Consider the following 25,490-nt stretch of genomic DNA (forward strand, 5'->3'; position numbering starts at 1 on the left):
TCTAGTCACAGGACCTGTCTTTTTATCACTAGATGAAATACCCTTTCCTCCACCATTTTATTGTAAACATTTGTATAGAAAACCTTATATAATTCTAAATAAATATTCATATATCTACTACCTAGATTCTACAGTTAGCATTTTGCTATATGTTTACTATGTATCTACCTATCTATCTATCCATCCATATGTTTTATGCATCTCAAACAAAGTTGTAGAATAAATACACCTCACTTCTAAACCCTTCAGCATGCATACCATTAACTTCAATATTTTTCTATAGTTTTTTTTCTTTTGAGGTAAAATTTACATACAATGGAATGCACAAATCTGAAGTATATCATTCAATGAGTTTTGACCTGCATTGGCTTTTGATTACTTTTTTGGAGAAAGTTTCCTAATGTAGTTTTGACTGTGGAAAGATGAACTAAAACTGCTCACTTAAAATTAAAGAGTTTAATCTCTGGAGAAGAGAACTGGCTAATGGGTAAATCATCATCTAATGAAGTAAAGGAAGAGCTCACCAGAAGGCTGTCTTCTAGAGAAATTCCCCTGCTACACACTCATAATTCCACAGCGATCAGGAGCTATTTTCCTTTTTGTCTTTAGTATAATCTCTCTAGCAGGAAAGGAACTTAGTTCAGTAATCTTTACAATTCCACTCCATCCCCTGTCTTCTTGAACACATGAAGAAAGCAAAGACCAGGAATTATAATAGTTTGATGATCCTTAAAATAATGTCTGCTATTGCAAATTTCTTTAGTATCAATTTCAAAATTGATATTGTGAAATTTTATTTGTCTCATGTCACAAGCAAAGGCACTCTTTTCCTATGGCCCAAAATAAGAGCCATATGTAGAAAACTTCCTTTTCTGCATGTCACAGATCACCATGTCAGAGAAAATAATTATAGAGGTAATAACTGCTACCATACATGAGGACATTACTATACATTCACCCTTTTTTAAATATTGTCAATCCTTACAATAGACTTTCAAATTTCACATATAAGGAACCAATATTTGAAGAAATCAGATGATCACCCACACAACTGGCAGGTAGTGGAAGCAGGATCTTCTGACTCCTAATATCATGTAACCTCACCCTGCAGCCTTATCACCCTAGTAACCTGAATCATTACGTAAAACTTGGAAGCAGGGCTTCACTTTCACACTTCCTGAGCTTGAATTCCAGCTTCATGGTGGTGTGACCTTGCATAAGCAGTTTAATCTCTCTGCACCTCAGTTTCCTCACCTGGTAAATGAGGTTAATAGTAATGCATACCCTATTGGATGGTGGTGAGAAATTAATAAGATAATGCATGCAAAGCCTTAGAACAGTGCAGGCACCAGAGGAAATTCTCTACAAATGTGCACTATTACTAATACTGACCCTTGCAAGAATCTGCCTTTTGTCCCTCTCTGCCCCTTCTTTGGTGAAACAGTGCCAGAATATGACAAGAGGTTGCATATTGGTTGGCCTGCAGAAACCTGTTTTTAAAACTTTTATTTTAGGTCCAGGGGTACATGCGCAGGCCTGTTATATAGGTAAACTTGTGTCACAGGAGTTTGTTGTACTTATTATTTCATCATCCAAGTACTAAGTCCAGCACCCATTAGTTATTTTTCCAGATCTTCTCCCTCCTCCCACCCTCCACCCTCCATTAGGTCCCAGTGTGTGTTGTTCCTCTCTACCTGTCCATGTGTTCTAGGCATTTAGCTTCCACTTCTGAGAACATATGGTATTTGGTTTTCTCTTCCTGAATTAGTTTGCTAAGGATGATGGCCTCCACCTCCATCCCTGCTCCTGCAAAGGACATACTCTCGTTCTTTTTTATGGCTTCATAGTGTTCCATGGTGTATATGTAACACATTTTCTTTATCCAATTTGTCACTGATAAGGATTTAGGTTGATTCCATGTCTTTGCTGTTGTGAATAGTGCTAAAATGAACATATGTGTGCATGTTTCTTTATGGTAGAACAATTTATATTCCTCTGGGCATGTACCTGGTAATGGAATTGCTGGGTTGAGTGGTAGTTCTGTTTTTAGCTCTTTGAGGAATCACTGCACTGTCATCCACAATGGTTGAACTAATTTACACTCCCACCAACAGTGTGTAAGTGTTCCCGTTTTTTGGAACCTTGCCAGCATCTGTTATTTCTCGACTTTTTGGTAATAGCCGTTCTGACTGGTGTGAGATGGTATGTCATTGTGGTTTTGATTTGCATTTCTCTAATCAGTGATATTGAGGTTTTTTCGTATGCTTTTTGGCCACATGTATGTCTTCTTTTGAGAAGTGTCTGTTCATGTCCTTGGCCTGCAGAAACCTTTAACACACAGTGACAGAAATATACTTGAATAAAACATCAATACATCTTCAAATAAAAACAAACTGAATAGTAGAGTATAATAATATTAAGAAATTAAGGTGAGGTGTGAACAAAGTGCAGTGTTGAAACTCAGATGACCATAGCAGACCCTGCTGGTGGCATGTCCACTTCCGCTCTTGGCGGTTACCATTTCCATGTGCACAGCCTCATCTCCAACGGCCAATTCCCATGCCCTTTTTCTGAGAACTTTCTGAAAAACTGTTACATGTCAGACACTGTTCTAGGAACTGGAGCCTGTTCTTCCCTAGTGGGCACCAGGCCAAAAGCACCGGAGAATCAACACCCCCTAAAAGCAGTGCTCAACCTTTGACTGATTGGAGCTGGATGATAAATACCCCAGCAGCCTCACCCTTCAAGAAAGATAATTCTTAGGTGTGTTCTACACTGTCTCCTGCAGACCCCAGTGGAAGTGAGCTCCAGCTGCCCACACTGGTAACTGCCTTAAGAGCACACCATTCATTGGTTTCCTTCCCTTTTCTGGCTTATCTCTCCTCCTCTAACAGTGCTTCCTGGGATAACCTTCCAAATAAACAGGTTGTATTTGAATCTTTTATAGAGGTTTGCTTCTGGAGAACCCAAAATTAAGACAGTGATTTTTATAAAACACAGCCAATTTTTACCCCTTTAACCTTCAGCATCAACTACAATGATCCTTACGTCTGTACATCCCTTTCATATCTAGGATCTCATTGTACCCTCAGTCATCCAGGAAGTGATCCAATGCTGTGAAGTAGGTAGAACAAATGCTACTGACCTGTTTTAGGATGAGAACATGGGGCTCAGAAAAGTGAGATCAAAACCACATGGATAATAGAGACAGAGCTGGATAATATTATAATGCCAGACATGCCGACTCTACATTCAGGAATGCCTTCCAGGGCTGGGTGCAGCAGACACCTGTCAAGCCCTTATTCAGTGCATACACCTCCTTTCAACTTCCCCTCATAAGAACAGGAAGGAAGGAAAAAAATCAGAGCCTCTGTTCTTCAGTAATTTATTTCAGCACACACACACACACTCAAAAGTGTCAACTTAGTTATTAGACTGCTCATAGGAACAGCTTTGGGAATCAGTCTTACTAAAATTTTAAAAATCCATGCAATTCTAAAAGCCTCAAAGAATAATACTGATTTCTACCTAAGACTTTTATAGCTAGGCAGCAAAGTGATTTTACATGGCATATCAGATAGCAAAATTTTCTACAAATCTCCCTTAAACAATTATTTACTTTTGTCATCACATCTTTATGTTTTATATGATGTATATTTCTTAGAATTACCTTCTTTTGAGTCTTTGACCAGCCTCAGCTCTATTCTTACAAACGTGACATTATGAATGGTAACTTCTAGACCCAGCAAGGGCACACGAGTCAATTCATGCCTTGGTTCCTTTGTTGAGTTTGCCCAAGGCAGAGGCACTGATGACATGGTTGGAACTCTTGGGTTCTTGCAACATGACATGCTTTTCAACCACCTACTCTGATAATTAGTCCTAAGGAAACTTGGCTCCAGAACTTCTTACATATTATAATAATAATGGCAGAACGGATATCAGATCTCAGAGAACCATGTTATGTGATTTTTTTTAAGATCTTAGTAATACATTTCTCAACAGGACCAGAAGTTTCTGTTCACAAAGTGTGAAAGCTCAGGGGGCTGATGTCTGGTGATTCAGTCCAGTGGAATCAGACTTCAGAATTTCGTAGACCTGTAAGTTTTTTTTAAGTGAATTACATTGTACCAAAGTTTTTATTCTGCCATGATTCAAAAGATCTAATAATCCCTTATCTACTATCACTATTGTCATAAATTCACCCTAAAAGATATTATGGACATGATGTCTGATTAAGAGACAGTCCCTAGGAAGATGTCCATATACGTATATACTTGTAAGCATAATATACTTATATGTTACACATATATATATCATTTTTAAATTTTACCATGCATCAGTGAAAATTTTAGTACATGTCTTTAAAGTGTTATAGACTAGTATCTAGGAATTATTAGACTAACCAACAAGTAGATACAAGATAAGAATGGACTATTCTTCTCTACTGGTTTTGCGTTTTGTCAAAACCAGGATCAAAGCCAACAATAGTAACTAGCTTCCACTTCCTTTAAAGCTGAATTATTTATGCTTTGTTCTCTCACAAGAGTGTTATATTCAGACCCGGAACACAGCCTCGGGACACTCATATCCTTTACTGCTGATGAAGCTATTTGGCTATTATTTTAAAATAGGAAGCAACAGAGACTCAAACAGGTATAGTCACTTGCCCAAGATCTCAATACGGCCAATCCAGGGCAAGACATGCCTGTGCCCTTTGCCTCTAACACTGTACTCCCTTACACATCACAAAACCAGAAACAAACTCCGTAGGAGCCCTTGACATTAACACTATTTGTCCACCCATGCAAATGATGTGGGGCAGCTGGAGATATCCCACAACTGAAGTACATCTCAGGTTAGTTTGTTAGCTTATGACAGGAGGCGCTAGCCTTTTCTTTAAGAATCCATCCTTTCCCATTGGTTCATTCTTAGCAAGACAACTGAATCACGTCCCTACAGACTGAGTATAGTACTCAGAAATAAAAGTACTCCACATGGTGACCTGAGAAAATGATTCAATGGTTGAATTAAACAAGTCACAGACATCAGTTTGCTTTTGTTAAGTATAATGTCAATCTTAATATTCCAGTCAGATGACTCATGCTTTTCACCTATTCATTTCTTTCAGCTCAGGAGCTATGATGGCTAAAACATGCCTGGTTATACAAAGCTGGTTGATTCAGGAGTACTGGTAGTCAAGACTAGCCTTGCTCTGGGAGAGGTTATTTTTTCCTATATTATATAGCACTTGATGAAAACAATCAGATAATTATAATTATGATCATGGATATTATTAGACTTTTTGGAAGCAAATTAATAAATTGTTGTGGTGTCATTTTCTTAGCGCATTTCTTGTTTGGACACAATATACTTATTTTTCATGGAAGCAAAAGGCTTTCATGAAAAGTAAAATAACGTGCTGCTTTCAGTGCAAACAAAAGATTTCAGCCAGGGAATCTGTATATTTCAACTAAGTGTAATCTGTAAGGATACATTCTGTCTTCAAAGGAAACCAAAAGATGAACCAGGTTATATGGGGTAATAGGCTATGTGCAGCCACACACCAATTCCTAATAAACACACAGAGAAGGGAACAGCCACTGAATCCTTGGCAAGTTTCTCTCTTTCTAGGTCAGAGAGCTTTCTGCTTCTACATGTGGCTGAATAGCAGTCCCTGTTTGGTCTAGCATCAGGGGACAGGAAATTTTGGGTAGGACCTAGGTATAGTAGCTCAGCAAGGAGGTGCAAGAAGAAATTGGTTTATTTTGATTCAAAAAGAAAAACTGTGGTTTGTAATCCAAGTTCAGTCCACTGAGCTCAGCCAAATGACTGTCAGAACCACATTGCATGTGCCTCCAGGAGCCCCACCCTCATAATAACTCATCCATGAGTCACTGGCTGCCCCTACTGTGAAGAAATGCCACAGGGCACACCACACTCTGATGTCAAAACACACCTCTGTTGTTGGTTCATTCCTGTGCAATTTAGGAGACTAGCCTTTTGAATTTTGGTCAGAGACTCGAAATTCCAGAACCAACTAAGTAAGCTGGACTCATCAGATTTTCTTCCACCATGAATATAAAAGAGATTTTAAAATGACTAACCACAAATCACTGTGAACCACTGAATATGGGGGCTCCCTGGTGATCTATTTACCACATCATCTTCCAATGGCCCTTTCAAGAACCATGCCTGATCAGGCTACCATTTGTTTAAACTCATCAGTAGCTTCCTGTGTTAAGATCAAAGCTGCAATCCTTAACACAATTTACCAGCCCTGCATCACCTCCTCAGCCTATTCATTCTTACATTTGTTCCTTCATTCATTAAATATTTATTGGACCCTTGTTACATGTCAAACACTGTTCTAGGAACTGGGGTACTACTAGCAATGGACAAAGTGGATGGAGGTCCTCCTCCTGGAACTGACATTCAGCCATGCCTGCCCCTCACTATCCATGAGCTACCCCTACCGCACACCCTCCTTACCATTCCTCAAGCACTTCCTTCTGCCTGGAAGACTTTTTATTCCTGGTAAACTCCTACTGATTCTTCAGATTTTATTTAAAACTTCATTTTCTTTGGGGAGGACCTTCTCTTTTTCTGAACTAGGTCAGATCCCATCCTATAACCACTCCACAGCACTCTTAATTACTTATAATTTTCCTTTTTCTAAGTATTGTTCATCTGTATTTCCTTCCAGACCAAGGGTTGGCAGCCTTTGATAGATAGTAAATATTTTCAGCTCTGTAAGCCATTCAGTCTCTGTTACAACTACTCAACTCTGCCACTGTAGCAGAAATGCAGCCATAGGCAATACATGAACAAATGGATATAGCTGTGTTTCAATAAAACTTTATTACAAAATTAGGCTGTGGGCCATAATTTGCCAACTTCTGAACAATAGAACTTCCTATGATGATGGAAATGCTCTATAAATGTCCTGTCCAGTAAGGTAGCCACCAACTACATGAGAATATTGAGCACTTGAAATGTGGCTAGTGCAATTGAAGATCTCAATCTCTAAACTTAATTTAATTTTAACTATTGAAATTTAAATATAACTAACGACATATGGCTAGCAACAATTGTATTGAACAGCATAGATCTAAACTGTGAGAGCAGGGCCTCTGTTCCTCTTGCTCATACCATTTCACCTGAACCTAGCATACTAGCTGGCACAGAGTTGGTGCTCAGTATGTAATTTTGGAATGAATGAATGAACAGATGTATAAATATGAAGTAAATTATCAAACTCCTTGTCTCCTTTTCACCACTACTATGGCACTTGGTTAGACTTCTTGCTCTCTAGTCTTAAAAGGTTCTATTTTTGTTCTATTTTGCACATGGTTTCTCTCCGCTAGCCCATGACCTCCATGAGGGTGGGTGCTGTAAGACACTACCCAAGTGATCTTTCCCATGCTCAACACAGGTACATGCACATGGAAGTCAAGCTTTGCACAGTGTTTGCAGCTACTAGTATTCACCTGAGAAGGAAAAAGACTAAGTCCCATAGCTACTCTATTTCTGAATTATGTTCCAGTTTGTCATGTCTTAAAGATCTAACTTTCATGTTTCTTTCGGGCTTTAACCCTGGTATGTGGATTTGAGAGGATCAACTTAGTCCTGTCTTTTCCCGCTTTATAACCTTAGGCAAGTTGCTTAATGTCCTTGTGTCTCTCTCATTACGTGAAGATGATTCTAATTCCATTACAGTGATCCACCACCTACTTCTTTGGAATAGCATGTAAGTAAATAAGAGCATGTCCATAAAAGCTTTTGAGCACCTTAGAGATAAACATTGTTCCCACATGGCATATTATAATTGGTCAAGAAGGTGGTAGTTATTCTCAGAGATATTAAACCAATAGTGAATTGTTTTCTCTGATTTATCAGAATAACTTAATAAAAGCTCTGTGTTCCTCAAGTGAGCCAGCCAGTTATAAACAAGATCAGAATAATGCAGCCATTGCAGGATGGTGAAGGATAGCCACTTAGCTCTAAAGCTGAAGTAAGTCCAATTGACTTAGAGCCTCCACCCTAGCTGTCATTCCAAGTGGGGTCCAGTTTACAAATATTTCTGCCCTGCATTTCTTCTGCAGTTCTGATAAGGGAACATCCCAATGAAAGCACACCTTTCTTTCACAACTACCTGAAAGACAAAGTCTGGCTTACCCTGCTATCAAAGGCGTTCCATTATTCAATTCCAGTGGACTCTATACAGCTTATCACCAAGTATATACCATTCAAGGCCCAGCCAGAGGCCCATGCAAGGCCGTGTTCCCTCATTTCCACCCACCAATGGGTGCCCACACTGGTCCTCCTATCCTGGAAGGTCTTTACCGCCTCTCTTAACTTTCCCAGTCTTGGCTCTCCCTCATTCACTCATTTATTCAGCAGATATTCACTCAACACTCTGCTGGGGACTCAATTTAGACCCTTCCATGCAATCCTGCCTTTTGTGGGAATCCTTCATCCTTCACTCACCAATCCGGCTGCATGTTGCTGAAGCCTTGGCCCTCCTCAGATCATCACTGTTTTGTTGGCTGACTTCTCAGGTGGTGAATGGGAAACTCAAGATGATGGGAAATTAAATTAACCTCTTATGAACTGACCTGATTAATCAATAGAATGAAATGGCTGGAGTAGCTAATATAGGAAAACTTGACCCCTCAAAGTTTCCATATTTGTAACTTATCACTCTCTTTGACTTCTAGGGTCAGTAAAGCCTAACACTTACAAAGGCATGCTCAATGAATCAAGAACTAAGACTTGGGTCTTCTACAGTTAATTTTATACTTAAACTTCCTCAGACCTTGATTTGAATTTTGATCAGACCAGGTGTTTCCTAATACAGACATTTCCTTGAGGAGGTAACTTGGTTCTCAGACTTCTACCAAACCCTTCTAAGCAAAGGTTAGAAAGGAAGGAATTTAACAATATTCTTATAGTATGTATGTATTAAGGTAATACTAGGTGTCATAATACATAAGCCACCAAATCCCAATGGCATAACCCAACAGAAATTTATTTCTATTAATAATAAATTTAATTGGTAGTGATAAGAAGTAGAATTGGGAGGCGGTAAGGACTCTGTTCCCCACATTTCTTCAGAAAACCAGGCTAACAAAGTTCTGGAATCTTTAATGTGTAGCTTCCAAGGTCATCTTGGCCATCAACATTCAGATGGCAACAGGGAAGCGAGGCTTTTATGAGCTAGGCAAAGAAGTAACACACTTTTCTTCTACTCACTTCACATTGCTCAGAACCCAGTCATATGGCCACATTTGTCTTCAAGGGATGTCAGAAATGTAGCCTAGCTGTGAGGAGGAGAGGTAAATGGGTTTGGTGAACAGCCGGTCTTTGTCACACCAGACAATAGTGTTGAAATATTTAAAAGATAATAAGAGATAATGGAAGCTATTATTTTTGCAAGTGATCTTTTATTTTCTGTTCTTTCATTAATGAACAGAAAATATTTATTAAGTGACTTGCCTATTAAAAAATCTTTAAAATATTATTGTTATACAAGGTGGTGAGTGTAATGATGGTGTTATGCAGTGAGAACATCCAGCCTGGAGCTTTTTAGGAAGTGAAGCCAGAGCTGTGTGTTAAGGCAGGCAGAGTGTCTGTATGTGTCTGTATGTGAGGTGGAGGTGAGGGAGAGGTGAAAGGGGAGAACAGTTGGGAAGAAAGAGAAGAAACTGAAGAAATTACTGAAAAGTGATGGTATGAAGAAAGGCTAGGAAGGAATAAAAAGCAGAGTGTGAAGTGAAAGCCATTTGATACTGCATAGGCAATAAATGGAAGGTGGAACATCAGAGATCAGGCAGATTATTGTCTTCTGTACCAAATAACTAAGCTCTATACTGAAAACCAACAATTCCCAAGGAGAGTTTTTGTCATGACATAGGTAGATTCATATGAAAGGTAAAAAAAAATGTATTTGATATATGTGCTGAGTTTCCCAAGTTAAATGTTTTTTCACTTCAGTATTGCTCACAGCACTTAACAAGTTGATTCAATCAGCAAATATTTATCCCACATCATGTGTGAGGCCATGTGCAGACACTGGGGACACAGTGAGGAAAAAGAAAGATATTGCCACTGATTGCTACATCCTAGCTTTTGACATGAAAATCCCCAGCACAGGGCAAACGTACATACTATTTTTTTCAAAACTCCTTTTGTTGATGGCCATCTCTAGGGAGCAGATAAGAGTTAGACCTCCTGATGGTGTCCCATAATTCTTGTGGTCTTTCTTTATTATTTTTAATTATCTTTTCTCCTCTAACTGGAAAATTTATTTTCCAGAAATTATATTTGCAGACAGTGGCTGAAAACATCTATATCTGGGGAAAGATGCCAACACACAGATATAGGAAGTACAGAGACCTTCAATGAAATTTAACCCAATGAGAAACTTTACCATCACCCATAAAATTAAACTACCCCAAATCAAGAACTAAATAGTGTATCATTTGTGTCAGTTCTACATGCAAATACATACTTTTTGTTATTCACCAAAAAAATGCTGTTATAAATGATGGTTGGATGTTAGAGCTAGAGAAAGAGTTGTCTAGCACCTGTAGAGTTGAGGAGTCAAAATCAAATAAAGAGACCACCCAGGGGTGATTGCAGTGGTCCAGGAGAAAGGTGATGGGTATCTATCCTGATGTTCTCAATTCTATCTTGGGGATCTTTCTCTCTATTCACTGCTACTGTGCCTATCCTTCCACTCCTCAACTGTCGAGCCTTTGATCAATTCTTCCCTCATTCATGAAACTTCCCCTGCCTTTTCCAGCCAGTGTTAGCTTCATGTTCCTTCCAGTTCTCACAGCTGTTCCCTGAACATCTCTCTATGTACCATTTGTCAGCTTTCAGTGTTTCTGTGGACATTTCCTGTGTTCTGGCAGAACAATTGGTAAAATGGACACTCAATGAGGCTTGATTTAGTGTTGAACTGGTAAGAAAATAATGACAATAACAAAATATTTCAAATCGATTTGGTGCTGGAGTTTTGACGCTGTCAAAAAAGTAAATTTTACTGTAAGTTGTCTTACATATTAGTAGATTTCAGTGGCCTGAACAATTTGGGTTGACTGAGCAACTAGATTTCTTCTACTCCAGCTATCCTACTTGGTTCTGCTAAATAGGAGCTTTCTTGAAGCTTGGATTTTATCATGTGAAACATTATTTTATTACACAGTCTCCTAATAAACTGCCAACAGGTCAATGATTAATTATACCAGGTGCCTTCCGAAACAAAAATAAAATTATCAGGAAGGTGCTATGTCCATATAAATTTATCAGCCAATAAACTGTCAACTGGTCAATGATTAATTGCACCTGGTGCCTTCCAAAACAAAAATTATCAGGAAGGTGCTGTGTGCAAATAGGTTTATCATACATGACTGTATACATGTAGAATCAAGTGACACACTCTAAAAGAAGCAACTCTCCTATTTGTAAACAAATGATCTGGGCTGAGACTTGAGTTTTATAAAGCATTTCTGAACATTTGTTTTTATAAAATACATGTCATAAAGCTATTGTTAAAATACTCATTTCTTAAAATCTCCAGACAATTTAGAGAAATTAATTCACCCTAATTAAGTAAGGCAAATTAAGTTGTATTATATGCCCTTCCAAGTAAGGTAGAACTGTACTCTCATCATTCTTGTATCATTCCATTTTCATGATCTTTGGTGCTATATCACTTGTATAACTTCAGTCATATCTAATTGACATTCCAAAGTACTTGGAAGAGAAATAAATGGCAGCTTTGAAATCAATCAGACATTCAAATGTTTTAGACTAAAAGCAGAGTTTTCTACTGAGGAAAGAACTGAATTTTAGCAACCATTAGGCGATGATTTAAAAAAAAATACATGCTAGAAGTGCATAACCTACACAGTTGACCCTTGAATAACACAAGTTTGAACTGTTAGGATCTACTTATACACTGATTTTTTTTTCAATAGAAGTTACACTGAGTGTGCCTCTCCTTCCTCCCTTTCCACCTCATCCTCCTCTTTCATCTCTGCCACCCCTGAGATAGCAAGACCAACCTCTTCTCTTCCTCCTCCTCCTCCTCCTCCTCAGCCTACTTAGTGTGAAGTCAGTGAGGATTAAGAACTTTATGATGGTCCACTTCCACTTAATGAATAGAAAATACATGTCCTCTCCCTTATGATTTTCTTAATAACATATTTTTCTCTAGCTTACTTTATAAGGATATAGTATATAATATATATAACATACAAAATATGCGATAATCTGCTATTCATCAGTAAGGCTTCCCATCAACAGCAGGCTATTAGCAGTTAAGTTTTTGAAAAGTTAAAAGTTACACATGGATTTTTGACTGCACAGAAGGTCAGCACCCTTAACCCCCATCTTGTTCAAGGGTCAATGGTACTACCAATCAGATTAGGGCATTCATTAACCAATCAGAGTTGATTTGGGACATAAACAACTGAGATGAGTATATCAGTGTGTACTAGATAGCCATCAGTCCTGCCCCCTCCACTGAGACCCATCCGTTAGTCTCATATTTAGTTTACAATTTTTGTTACTCTGATGGGAACTGACTGATGGATCATTTCCACTGCAAGTAATGGAAGCCTCAAATGTGGGTAGATTAAAATGAGGCTTTCGTTATTCTCTCATAGCAAGTCTAGTATTGGGTAGTCCTTGGCTTTGTTGATTCGGTAACTCAACAATGTAATCGAAAATGAGTATTTTCCGTCTCTTCATTCTGCCATCTTTTGTGCATAAAAAAATGCCTTCCCCTTATGGCCACAGGAAGGTTGCTGTAATTCCAGAAATCCCAATCAGACACAACAATGTCTGGAGAAAAACAGAGACATTTTCCTTTTTTTCCCCAACTATTTTTATTCTTACATAAAGCCTTTCTCAGAAGTCACCCAATGGACCTTCCCTCACTTCCCATTGGCCAAGACTGGTCTTCATGCCCATGTCTAAACCAGTCACTGGCAAGACTACTATGGCTGTCTTGGACTAATTATGCTTTACCCCCCTGAGGCTAGAGAAAGGTCACCTTCAACTGAACATCAAGGCTATTCTTGCAACAAATAAAGAATATGACCATAAGGTAGACAATCAACAGTCTGCATCACATAACAAACCCCACCAGATGATCTGTTTGAAAGGAGAATTTGTGGTCTTGTGAAGCCACACTTGCACTCAAGTCTTAGTGTTATGCTCATGAAACCCAAATTGAGCCCCATTTTTATGTTTCATTTCTTCTGTAATAATGACAGTTGGACCACAAGGCTTATTCAGAGTCTGAGGGAGAAGTGCTCCTATATAACTATGAATGAAGTGTGAATCTCTTACAATCTTTGAAGGCTCATCTCCTACAACAGAACTTTCCTTCAGGTTATCAAGAATAAAATGAGTCTTAGAGATGCATAAATATTTTGGATGGGTGGATTAATCAGGATAAATAATGCTAACTGCTGCAACAGAAAAGCCGTAAGTCTCACTAGCTTAACAATGAGTTTTATTTGTCAAACATGTAAAGTTCATTGAAGATCCGGAACCACTTTCACCTTGTAGCTTTTCCGTCTGGATCTGGTGGTTTGCAAGATTCAACGGTAGAGGAAGAGAAAGATGGATGAGGCATACCAGCTCATGACTGCCTCAGCCCAGAAGTGACACATGCCATTTCCACTCAGAGTCCACCAGCCAGAATGAGTCACATGGCCTACGATAATTGCAAGAAAGGCTAGGAAATACAGAGAAAATTATGAATATATATATATATATGAATATATATATATTTATTATTAAGTGTGTTCTGTCTGCCGCATGGTGTGTAAAAATCATTTTCACCATTGATATATTATTGGTCTGTAGTTTTCTTTTTCTGTGATGTCTTTGTTTAATTTTGGTCACCAAGGTAAGATAAGGCTCATATAATGCATTCAGAAGTGTTTTTTCCTTCTGAATATTTTAGAAGAATTTGTAAAGAATAGACATTAATTCTTTAAATGTTTTTTCACCAGCAAAAACATCTGGGATTGGGCTTTTTCTGTGGGAAGTTTCAAATTATTAATTCAATGTCTTCATTTTTATGGGTCTATTCAGATTTTCTACTTCTTATTGAGTTGGTTTTTTGTATTTTGTGTCTTTCTTAGAGTGTCCATTTCATCTTAATTCTAATATGTTGACATATAATTATTCATTACATTCCCTTATAATCAGTGTTATTTCTGTAAGGACAGCAGCAATGTCCCTCTTTCTTGATTTTAGTAATGTGGCTGTTTTCTCTTTTTGCTTGATCCATCCAAGCAAAGCTTTGTTAATTTTGTTGATTTATTTGAAGAGCCAACTTATTTCTGTTATCTATTTCATTAATTTCCACTCTAATTTTTGTGATTGTTTTCTGTTTGCTTTAGCTTTAGTTTGTTTTACTTTTTCCATGGTCTTAAATATGGTGATAAGTTATTGATTTAGATCTTTCTTTTTAAAATAGAGGCATTAGAGCTGTAAATGTCCTGTTCAGCACTGCTTTAGCTATATCTAATAAGTTTAGGTATACATGTCTTCATTTTTATTTATCTCAAAGTGTCTTCTAATTTCACTTGATTTCTTCTTTGACTCATTTACTACTTAGGAAAATGTTGTTTAATTTCCACATATTTGTAAATTTTCACATTTTTTCTGTTATTGATTTCTAATTCCATTGTGGTTGGAGAGAACATACTTTGCATAATTTCAAGCTTTTTACATTTATTGAGGCTTATTTTATGACTAGCTGCAGAATGTTCCATATGCGCTTTAGAAAAATGTGTGTTTTGCTGTTTTGGGGAGACGTGTTCTATAGATATCTCTTAAGTCTGGTTGGTTTATACTATTGTTCAAGTCTTCTGTTTTCTTGTTGGTCTTCTGCCTGCTTATTTTATTCATTATTGAAAGTAACATATTAAAGACTCTAATATTATTATGAAATTTTCTACTCTCTTTATTTCTATCAGTTTTTACTTTGCACTTTTTGAGATTTTGATGGTAGATGCATATATGTTTATTATTGTTACATCTTCCTAATGAATTAATCATTTTATTATTATAAAGTATCCATCTCTCCAGCAACAGTTTTGTTTTAAAATCTATTTTGTCTGATACTACTATAGCAATTTCAGCTTTCTTACGGGTGCTGTTTTCATAATATATCTTTTTCCATTCTTTTACTTTTAACTTGTATGCATCTCTGAATTGAAAGTGTATCTACTCTAGACATTTTAGAGTTAGATTTGATTTTGTTTTCATCCAGTTTGACAATCTGTACTTGATTGGATCATTTCATGCATTCACATCTTCTGTTATAATTGAGATAGTTTCATTTATGTATTTTTGCTTTTTGCCTTCTGTATATCTCATGTCCTTTTTGTGTATCCATTCTTAGTTTAGTGCTTTATTCTGTGTTTTAAGTGAATATTTTCTAGTATGATATTTTCATTATTTTAATAATTTTTCACTTTTTTTGAGTTTTCTTAGTTGCTCTAGGGCTTACCATACATATGTTAATGTACCAAAATCAACTGCAAATTTATACAAACTTAAATCCAGTGATATATAGAAATGTTACTTCTATATAGCCTACCTTCCCTTTTATGCTATTACTGTTATAATATGACATCTATATATTTATAAAATCAACAGTACAATCTTATAAATGTTAGGTTGTAAAATTTTATGTCTTTTTTAAGAAGCTGGAAAAGAAAGGATGCCAAATATGTAAGTGTATGCATGTACGTGTGTGTGTGTGTGTCTGTGTGTGTGTGTATACATATTGAGAAAGAAAGAGTTTGTTACATCATCTTTCTTATCTTCTTATTTAACATTTCTGGTTTTATTCATTAGTTGCTGTGGGCTCTAATTGCCATGTTGTATAATTTCCTTAATTCAATACAGTTTTGCTCACATCCAATTTCTTTGTGCTGTTATTGCATAACATATGTCTATATATGTAAGTTAAACAATGAATTTATACATATTGTTTTATACAATTTCTTTTAAAATTATTTAATAGTAGTAAAGGGAAGGGAAGAAACGTGTATTTATACTTTTTTTTTTTTTGACGGAGTCTTGCTGTGTCTCCAGGCTGGAGTGCAGTGGCGCAATCTCGGCTCACTGCAACTTCTGCCTCCCGGGTTCAAGCAATTCCCCTGCCTCAGCCTCCCAAGTAGCTGGGACCATAGGCGCAAGCCACCACACCTGGCTAATATTTTCATATTTTAGTAGAGACAGGGTTTCACCATGTTGGCCAAGATGGTCTTGATCTCCTGACCTCGTGATCCACCTGCCCCGGCCTCCCAAAGTGTTAGGATTACAAGCATGAGCTACTTTAATACTTTCATAATCACCTTTGCCTGTGCCCCCTTTTTTTTTGGTTGGATTTGAATTATTGTCTGAAGTCACTTGCTTTCAGTCTGAAGACCTTCCTTTAGTACTTCTTGAAAGGTGGGTCTGCTATTAACAGATTCTTTCAGTTTTTGTTTATCCTGAAATGTCTTTATTTTTGCCTTCATTTTTGAAGGCTAGTTTTGCCAACATCAGATTATTGGTTGACTTCTTAAAATATTTCTGCATTTTGAATATGTCATCCCACTGCCTTTTGGCTTCCATTTTTTCTACTCCGAAGAAAGCTGTTCACCTTATTGGGGTTCATTTTTATGTGATCAATTGTTTGGCTCTTGCTGCTTTTAAGATTTTGTCTTTGTCTCTTAACATTTTTACTATAATATGTCTGATAACAGATCTCTTTGCCTTTATTCAATTGGATATCATTAAGCTTCCATAGGTATGATTAATGTTTTTCATCAAACTTAGGGAGTTTTCAGCTAATATTTATTGAAATGTTTGTTCTGTTCCTTTTTCTCTCCTCTCTTTCTAACACTCATATTGTGCGTATGTTGGTGAACTCAATGGTATCCCACATGTTTCAGAGGCCTTGTTCATTTGTCTTCATTTTTTTCCTCTGGTTTTTTTGTTTGTTTGTATTTTGTATGTATAAATTCTCTTTGCTATCTTAAAGTTTTCTAATTTTTTGGTCTTCCAGTTTAAATCTGCTATTGAGCCCCTCTAGTAAGTTTTTGTTTCTGTTATTACACTTTTCGATTTCAGAATTCCCACTTGGTTCTTTTTATTGTAATTTCTATTCTTTATAAATATTTTCTATTTGATAAGACATTGTCATCATACCTTCTTTTACTCCTTTAACATGGTTTCCTTTAGTTCTTTATGTATATTTGTAATAGCCACGTGGCTGTATTTACTAAGTCCAACATCTTGGTCCTTCTCATAAGCAATATCTGTTGTTCTTATGTAGATCACATTTTTCTGTTTCTTTACATGACTCATATTTTTGGCTTAAAATTGAAAATTTTAAATAAATTGTAGCAACTCTGAATACTAATCACTGCCCCCACCCCCACCAGAGGATTGTCTTTGTTGTGTTTGCTTATTTTTTTAGTGACTTAGATAATCTATTTTCATAAAGTGTATTTACCTCATGGTGTAAAACCTCTAAGGTTGCCCCTTAGAGAGTGCAGACTTCAGCATGTCATTGAAGTGACAGTGGTTTTAGAAAGCTTCTATATGACTGTGCCTTCCCAAATCACTCTGTAAAGGTATCTTCCTCTGTTGGTATCACTCTCAACTGTGAGTCTCCACTCCACTACTTGCTGCCTGATTGCTCTATTGGTTTTGACAGTGCCCCGGGGCATAAATTGCTTCACAATCTGATCCGATTAAATTCATGATCCTTGGTATGTTTAGCCTTTGAGGTTTATTCTGATCTTAAGAGGGCTCTTCATAGCTATCAATTTCCCTGGTTCTCTCTGGCTAAACTACCTACATGAAGATTAGCTTGTTGCTTTTACCGAGCTACCAGTCTCTTCTAAAGTGCTTGCCACCAGAATCTCCACTGTTTTCCAGAGCACCCTTTAATCTTGAACTTCCCTACTCTTTGTACCAAATAAAATAAGTTATCTTGGGGAATGCTCTGGAGCTCTCTCTCCCACTGGGCAAAGCCAATGAATCACTGCTTCAGAGCTAGGGAAAGGATAGTAGCTCTAGGCGGGGAAATACCTTCTGGTTTTCTTGGCTTTCCTCTTCCACCATGGAACCTCTATCCTGCTAGTGTGCTGGAGTAAGGGTAATTGGGGCCCCAGTATTCTCAGCATGCCATGTCTGATACAGAGTCTCTACCCTACGAGTGGGTGTTCATTAGAGGAAGCAAACCCTCAGTCTCTCAGCCACACTTGCACAGAATTTAGCTTCTGCAAAACAAAACTGAGAGTGACAAGAAATGGTGGTAGCTCGCCCCTCTCAAAGAAATACCATAACCCTTGCCTGAAGCAGAGGAGAGGAAGCCTTAACTTCTTGGCCACCTGCTCAAAGTAGAATGTTTCTACTTGATGAACGGGGAGATAAAGGGAGAGAGTAGGTCATGGCTCAATGCCACAAACTCTCAGTGTTCTTTTTTGATATTTAGTGTATTTCCTTCAATAAATATTTCTTCACTTGCTATATGCCATTAAGACAATGTCCAAATACTTAAAAAGTTATATTTTTATAATTTTTACCAGTTATACTTTATGTCTACTGTGAAGATGATCTCTGAAGCTCTTTATGCCACCAGCAGGGAAATTGTCTACCTTCCATAGATTTTTAACCAGGCTTCTATGTTTGAACATCATATAATGTTTAAAGTAAGTCTCTTATTCTATAACACTCACAGTGGTTCTGTTTCCCTACTCAAAACCTAACTGCTACAATGTAGGCAGAGACTTAGTCTTAAACACCAGTATCCTTGGAAGTTTGTGTTCTCCCTCAGAGAAGGATCTATGCCAATCTTGATCATGATGTGGAAAACCCCAAATACATTCCATTTCAGAAAGGAACATGGCCCTCTCGTTAGCTCCAGTGCTCTAGATTTCCTTTGCCATTTCATCCTCCCTGAGCCAATCTTGTCCCCAACCTTCCCGCCCTTGTAGAGCAACTAAGGCCTGAAACCCTCCTCTTCCTCCTCATTCTCACCCTGATTTTTCTTTTCAAGGACTAACCTAGCAGTGTAATGGAATGTGTCATGTTGCATGGGCTGCCTCACTCTGAAAACAAAAGTCTGTTTGTGAATGAATGGTGAATTGGCAACATTAAGTTGGTTTTAGATTTGCTCATCCTTTTGTATCATACCCTAAAGAGCTAGAGCACAAGAAGTGACTGCATCACACATTTTTCAAAGTCCTACGGAGACAGTCTGCGTCCTTGTGGCCAGGACAGTCACATGTGCTCTTCATCCTGTATCCCTCAAGGGGTGGTGTTCCAGGAATTATACTGTCTCTTACCTTTTTCTACAATTATGCTTAATCTATTAAATATTTTTCTAAGCTCCTATATACATTCAGTCTTTATTGCAAAATAAGCAACTCCCCTCACTATTAGTAACCAAAGTCACCACCTTCTCTCTGTCCTCTTCCCTACCACTATACTTCTTTAATAAGTCGTCTCAGCTCCCTGTCCCATTGCCTTCACATTCTCTCTCTCTCTCCTTAAGTCCCTGCTGTCTGATAAAATTGCAGGGATAACAGTTTGATAAAATTACTTACTCAAGTTTTCTTGTGAGAGTCCCCATATACAATGGTCTTGTTGAACTTCAGTATCTCAACTTTGTGTCACTCTTCAGTCTCTCACCTCTTCCTCCCTCTCCCACTTGCTGTCTCCTTAGAGGACCCTCATTCTCCCTTTTCTCTCTAGGTATTGATACATTATATTCTTTTTTCTTGTTTCTTTTTTTTTTTTTTTTTTTTTTTTTGAGATGGAGTCTTGCTCTGTCACCCGGACTGGAGTGCAGTGATGCAATCTTGGCTCACTGCAACCTCTGCCTCCCAGGTTCAAGCAATTCCCCCTACCTCAGCCTCCTGAGTAGCTGGGATTACAGGCGCCTGCCACCACGCCCGGCTAATTTTTGTATTTTTTAGTAGAGACAGAGTTTCACCATGTTGGCCAGGCTGGTCTCGAACTCCTGACCCCAGGTGATCCACCCACCTCGGCCTCCCAAAGTGCTGGGATTACAGGCGTGAGCCACCGCGCCCAGCTGATACATTATATTCTTGATCAATATATCCTAGGTCAATGTATATCCTTGGTCTCATATCTTTCTTCGTGAGACTCTCAGTCCCTTTTGCTAGAGTCTGGACAAATCCGGCAAGGAAGCCATATATATCCTTGGTAAATATATATGACCAAGAGAAAATATTGTCTTTCTCTTTTTTCTCAAATATGTCTCTAAAAGCAGCATTATCCATTCTAATAGTTTTCATCTATCATCTCTATTCAGAATATTTAACAAAAATCATAACATTTAATGAGTTTTTGTATTGTAGCAGGTAACCTGCATATACAATCTCACTTAATTTTCAAAAATGACCTTTAATGGCCCCACTTAGCACTGGAGACATTTGAGGCCTCAAAAAATTAAGTGACTTTCACAAGGTCACACAGGCAGCAAAGGAAGGTCTGACCCCTGAGCAAATCATCTTCATTGTTATGCTTGACCACCCAGCAACACCAGACTCCAGTTCAACCTCCTCAAGAATCACTCCTGATCACCCAGTGTGATGTGGTCCCTTCATTTGCATCATCCTATGACATTCACATTTTGCTCTATATTATGGTCATTTGTGTCCCCACCACACACACACACACACACACACACCCTACTGCACTATCAATTCTGGGGAAAACATACGGCATTTATTGATTTCATATCTCCTCTAATGTTAGCCTAGGACAGCCAGTAAAAGGGCTACCTATTGAACAGAAGAGTAATTGTCTGTGAAGGGCTCCCTGCATACTCCAGCACCCAGTTTATTTCCAGATATGACAGAAGCGCAGGAAGTAAACAAACCCCAGGATGTCACAGCATCCCAAATGACTAGATACTGTAGGCAATGTGGCTCAGGATCTGTTTATTTTTAAGGCTGCGAAAGAAAAGGTAGAACAAGTCAAAGTGTATTACAAATAACAATGCTTATCTGCAGTAATAACAAGTGCTTAATAAATGCAAACTTATTAAGCAAGATTTTATGCTTCATTTACTTTGATAGGAAGAAATTTTATATTTCAAAATAACTATCCAACAACAGATTGAGGAATTCCTCCTGGGAGGTGTGACTGACTTCAATTATAAGTAAAAGAATATAGTAAGTGAGTCACTAGCTATCTCTTAAGGAGACCAATACATTTCCAGATAGCTTTTTTCTCTGTGAAAGTATCTCATTTTTCCTCTGCCAAATAAAATTAATTAAGTGACATTAAATTAAAAATGTATCTACATATATGAGAGGAAAATAGATACTGCTTTGGGCTGATGGACATTGTTGAAATTTTCTCCTTTGTGTTATTACTTTCTTCCAGAACAAGTCACAGGGGCAAGTAAATTGTTACATATAGGCCCAGTCTGTGCAACCAACTGAGGGTTTTATTTGCATCTAGGTAGACCATCTGTGATGTACAGTGCAGGGTTGCCTCAGAGCCAATTCAAGCAGAAACCGCCTATGGATTTCAAGAGAAAAGCACCACTTGATTTGGTTACATGTGAAGCTCAGAAATGAAGATAGGGCCGGGAAAGGAAGAAGAGAAAACCTGCTGATTGCCATGGGTTGGACTTGAATGTCCTCACATTTTCTGTCTTTATATACACCCACATAACTCAGCCATTCTCTAAGTCAGTCAAAGGGGTTAATTTGTAAGCAGGTTAAATTAAGGTTCTGAGGTCACCCACATTGGGTTCTCTTTATTCACCCTTTTTCTTCTGTGGTACCTGAAAAAGCACTGTATCCACAAATTCTGTCCCAAGCCTACTGCTCTTCCCTCTTCATGATTTATACCTTATCGCATTCACCTTCAACCATGACTTAAACTGTGGCCCGTAGTAATTGACTCAGTCAGGGTCTTTCTTTTCTCCTACATTCCTCAGTGCTCTGGGAATTTATGCAGGCAATCACCACCCCCAAATTAGCATGTTCTGTACAGACTCATGTCTTCTCTCCAAAAAGCAGCCCTCCTTCCAAGTCCTTCTTTCTTCTTATCAACAATACTATACGGCTCCTCACAGATAGTTTTCTTTTTCCTCTTCCTTGACTTCATATCTAATCAGTAAAAGTTCCAACATGTCTTCCTTCATGAGACTCTGAGTCCCCTTTGCTAGAGTCTGGACAAATCCAGCAACGAAGCCAATTTTGTGTCCCTGTGATGCAGAAGGATGTGGGGGGTGGATCTTAACTGGGCCAGGAAGTCACCTGGAATTGTGGAGATCAATGTAGTCTAAACTTCAAGTGCAGAACAGAGCCAAGGAAGGGAGCCAAAGGTTTGTACTAAAATAGCATAGCAAGATCAGCCATCCATCAGACCTACATGACTAGGGTAAGGACATAGTTAGAGGGAGGAATAGGAATGGGGTCTGTCTTGTTCATCTTTGAATCCCCAGTGCTGAACATGTTGCTTGCTCAGGGAAGGCATGCAACAAATGCCCTATATACAAGCCAAGAGTATAACCTGTCATTTACCTTTTACTCAAGACTGCATATTAACCAATGCTCTTTCATTTTCATTAGCTTATACCATCAAGTAGTGTTTGGGATGACACACTAGACAGGAATATCCACCTATGTTAGTTTGGGGTACCTACAGAGGTAACCTGAAATAATAAATAAATAAGGAGGCAAGCCATTTTAATAATATTTTGTGGTGTTTTGACTTAAGAATTCAAATGTTAGATATCACTATAAAAAGGCTTTTAAAATTTCTTTAAGAATAATAATGTAGAGATTTAAAATATTCATCTACCAGACTGATTTGCTTTTCATCTATTTTTGTGGCTTGGGATAAAACTTCCAGTGACTAAATCACAGAGATTCCAAAAATTCTGCTTCTCATATAATGTAGAGGGAATGAAGATAATATGCTCTAGAAAACTGTGTTGATTACAATGACAAAGACTAGGAGAATCGCCAAAACAGTATTTCAAATGTACATGATTTAATATCATAAATCATTCTAAATACATCTAAATACATATATATATAAGCTAAATTAGTACATTAAATATTAGTAGAGATCTGACAATTTTTATAAATCACTAAAAGTTATGTATTCCAAGTATTCAAAACATTTTTTGTGTGTCATCTCATTAAGAAATGGGAAATCTGCAGATTGATTTATATTTATTGAATGAGATAATAAATGAATGAATAAATATTTATTAAGGACTAAAACAATTAAATATTAACATTAGAAATATGTATTTACTAATCAATTGACCAGATGTTGTTTGAGCTACTCTGTGCAAATCAATTAAACAGTCATCAGCATGGTTTGGTGCTAAAACTCTACTTTCTACTGAAAAGTGAAATAAAACAGAAAATTTTTTAAACTTTTTACTATGAAAAATTTCAGACACACAGTAGAGTAGAAAAAAATATATAATGAACACCTATATACTCTCCATCCAGATTCAAGAGTTAACGTTTCTCAAAGTTGCTTTATGTTTTTATGCAATTTTGACAAACCACTTTAAAGAGAACTACAGCTATTATAACGCTTTGCCCCTTAATACTTCAGCATGCATCTACAAAGATTAAAACATTATGTGATGTAACTAAAAATATCGCTATCTCTCCTAATATAATTAATAATTCTTTAATAAGAATTTAATAAGAATAACAGACTTTAACTGACAAAGATCAAAAAAAGACAAAGAAGGGCATTACATAATGGTAAAGGGATCAGTGCAACAAGAAGAGCTAACTATCCTAAATATATATGCACCCAATACAGAAGCACCCAGATTAAAGCATAAAGCAAGTTCTTTGAGACCTGCAAATATATATGGTCCACATTTGGATTTCCACAGTTGCTCAAAATTTGTCTTTCACCTGGTTTTTCACACAAAAATTAAAGAAAGAAAACAGAATTTGATGAAGGAACACACACTGGATTTACTTGTTTCCCGTAAGTCCTCTCTTCCACCCTTCTTTTCTTTTATCAGACTTTTTTTAAAGACCAGGACAGTTGTCCTATAGAAAATTCTACATTCTGGATTATCTGATTGTTTTCACATAAGGTCGTTTACCATGTTCCTTTAGTCTAGTATTTCTTGTAAAATGGAAGTTAAACATAAGAGCTTGACTAAGTTCAGGTTAAATATTTCATAGGTTTGCTGTGTATTGAATATTACACATAACAAGAGTGTAGAGTGGCTGCTTATTCCAACACTTGTGATATAATTTGATCACCTGGTTAAGGTAACGACCCCAAGTTTGTGATTAGGAAGTAAGCTATGGGGGTCATACTTTAGCAACTTGCAAACACTCTGTTCCTCATTGACTCTTCACCCAATGGTTTGAGTTTCTGTTGAGAACTTTTGCTTGAATCAATTATGTTACTATGGCTTGTAAAATAAAGTTGGCATTTTTTATTACCCTCTTCAACGATCAGTTTCTAATTTATTTACAATCTTAAATATGGCCTTTGGAATTCAAAGGGTTGAAAGTTCACAATTTTAAGTATCATAGTATATATGTAACAGGAGAATGCTAACCTTGGATTTTCTTTTGTGTTTTCAGCAAAATGGGAAGCCACATTTTTATGATAAGCTCATTGTTGAATCATTTGAGGAAGCACCCCTTCATGTTATGGTTTTCACTTACATGGGATATGGAATTGGAACCCTGTTTGGCTATCTCAGAGACTTTTTAAGAAACTGGGGAATAGAAAAATGCAACGCAGCTGTGGAACGAAAAGAACAAAAAGTACGTATGCGCACCTCCCTGGATCTTTGTCAATGCCTACTCCTCTCTAAAGTGTTCTCGGAAGTGGTGATGCAGGTGCAGATCCTAGAAAGCATGAGGTGCTCAGGAACTACTCAGGGCAAATTTCATTCATCTCCACCTCCTAAACTCCATTCCCCATGAGTTTATGGACCTGTTTTTACAAACATCTCATGGGCAACTACTATTTGCCACATACCAAACTAAGGCTTTTCCCATACCTTGTAATATTTAATTTTTGTAACAACCCCATGAGATAGATATTAAACTATAATTTTAAAGATAAAAACATCAAAATATAAAAGCGAGTGCTCCGGGTGGGACTGTACTTTGGTCTTCTAGTTGTAAGTTGGGTATTATTTATGCTCTATCCTGAAAAGGAAAGTGCATTTGAGTGAACTGGGACATTTTTATTCCATCTAAATCTGATTTCTCACCTTTGACACTATTAATATTTTGAACCAATTCTTTGGGCATTGTAAGAATTTTAACAGCATCTGAAAAATATAGCATTAAACCACTAAAGCTAAGTACCCTCATGGAGTCCACTGCACCCTCCACTACCTCTACTGGAACAGGCACTGGTATCCACTGCTGAGAGACCCATAGACGGTTCACATCACA

The 25,490-nt window shown here is 37.5% G+C and overlaps 1 protein-coding gene across 1 annotated transcript in view; it reads left to right on the forward strand.

Moving 5' to 3' along the window:
* The window catches only part of SPTLC3 (serine palmitoyltransferase long chain base subunit 3), a 226,325-nt gene that overhangs the window by 73,279 nt on the left and 127,556 nt on the right, over positions 1-25,490 (forward strand). Inside the window, exon 7 of the mRNA XM_054467406.2 lies at positions 24,663-24,848. Within this exon, the coding sequence (XP_054323381.1) occupies positions 24,663-24,848 (186 nt within the window). The remainder of the gene's footprint in view (positions 1-24,662; positions 24,849-25,490) is intronic.

Source organism: Pongo pygmaeus, chromosome 21 (assembly GCF_028885625.2).
Source record: "Pongo pygmaeus isolate AG05252 chromosome 21, NHGRI_mPonPyg2-v2.0_pri, whole genome shotgun sequence".
In the NCBI taxonomy this organism is placed as follows: Eukaryota; Metazoa; Chordata; class Mammalia; order Primates; family Hominidae; genus Pongo; species Pongo pygmaeus.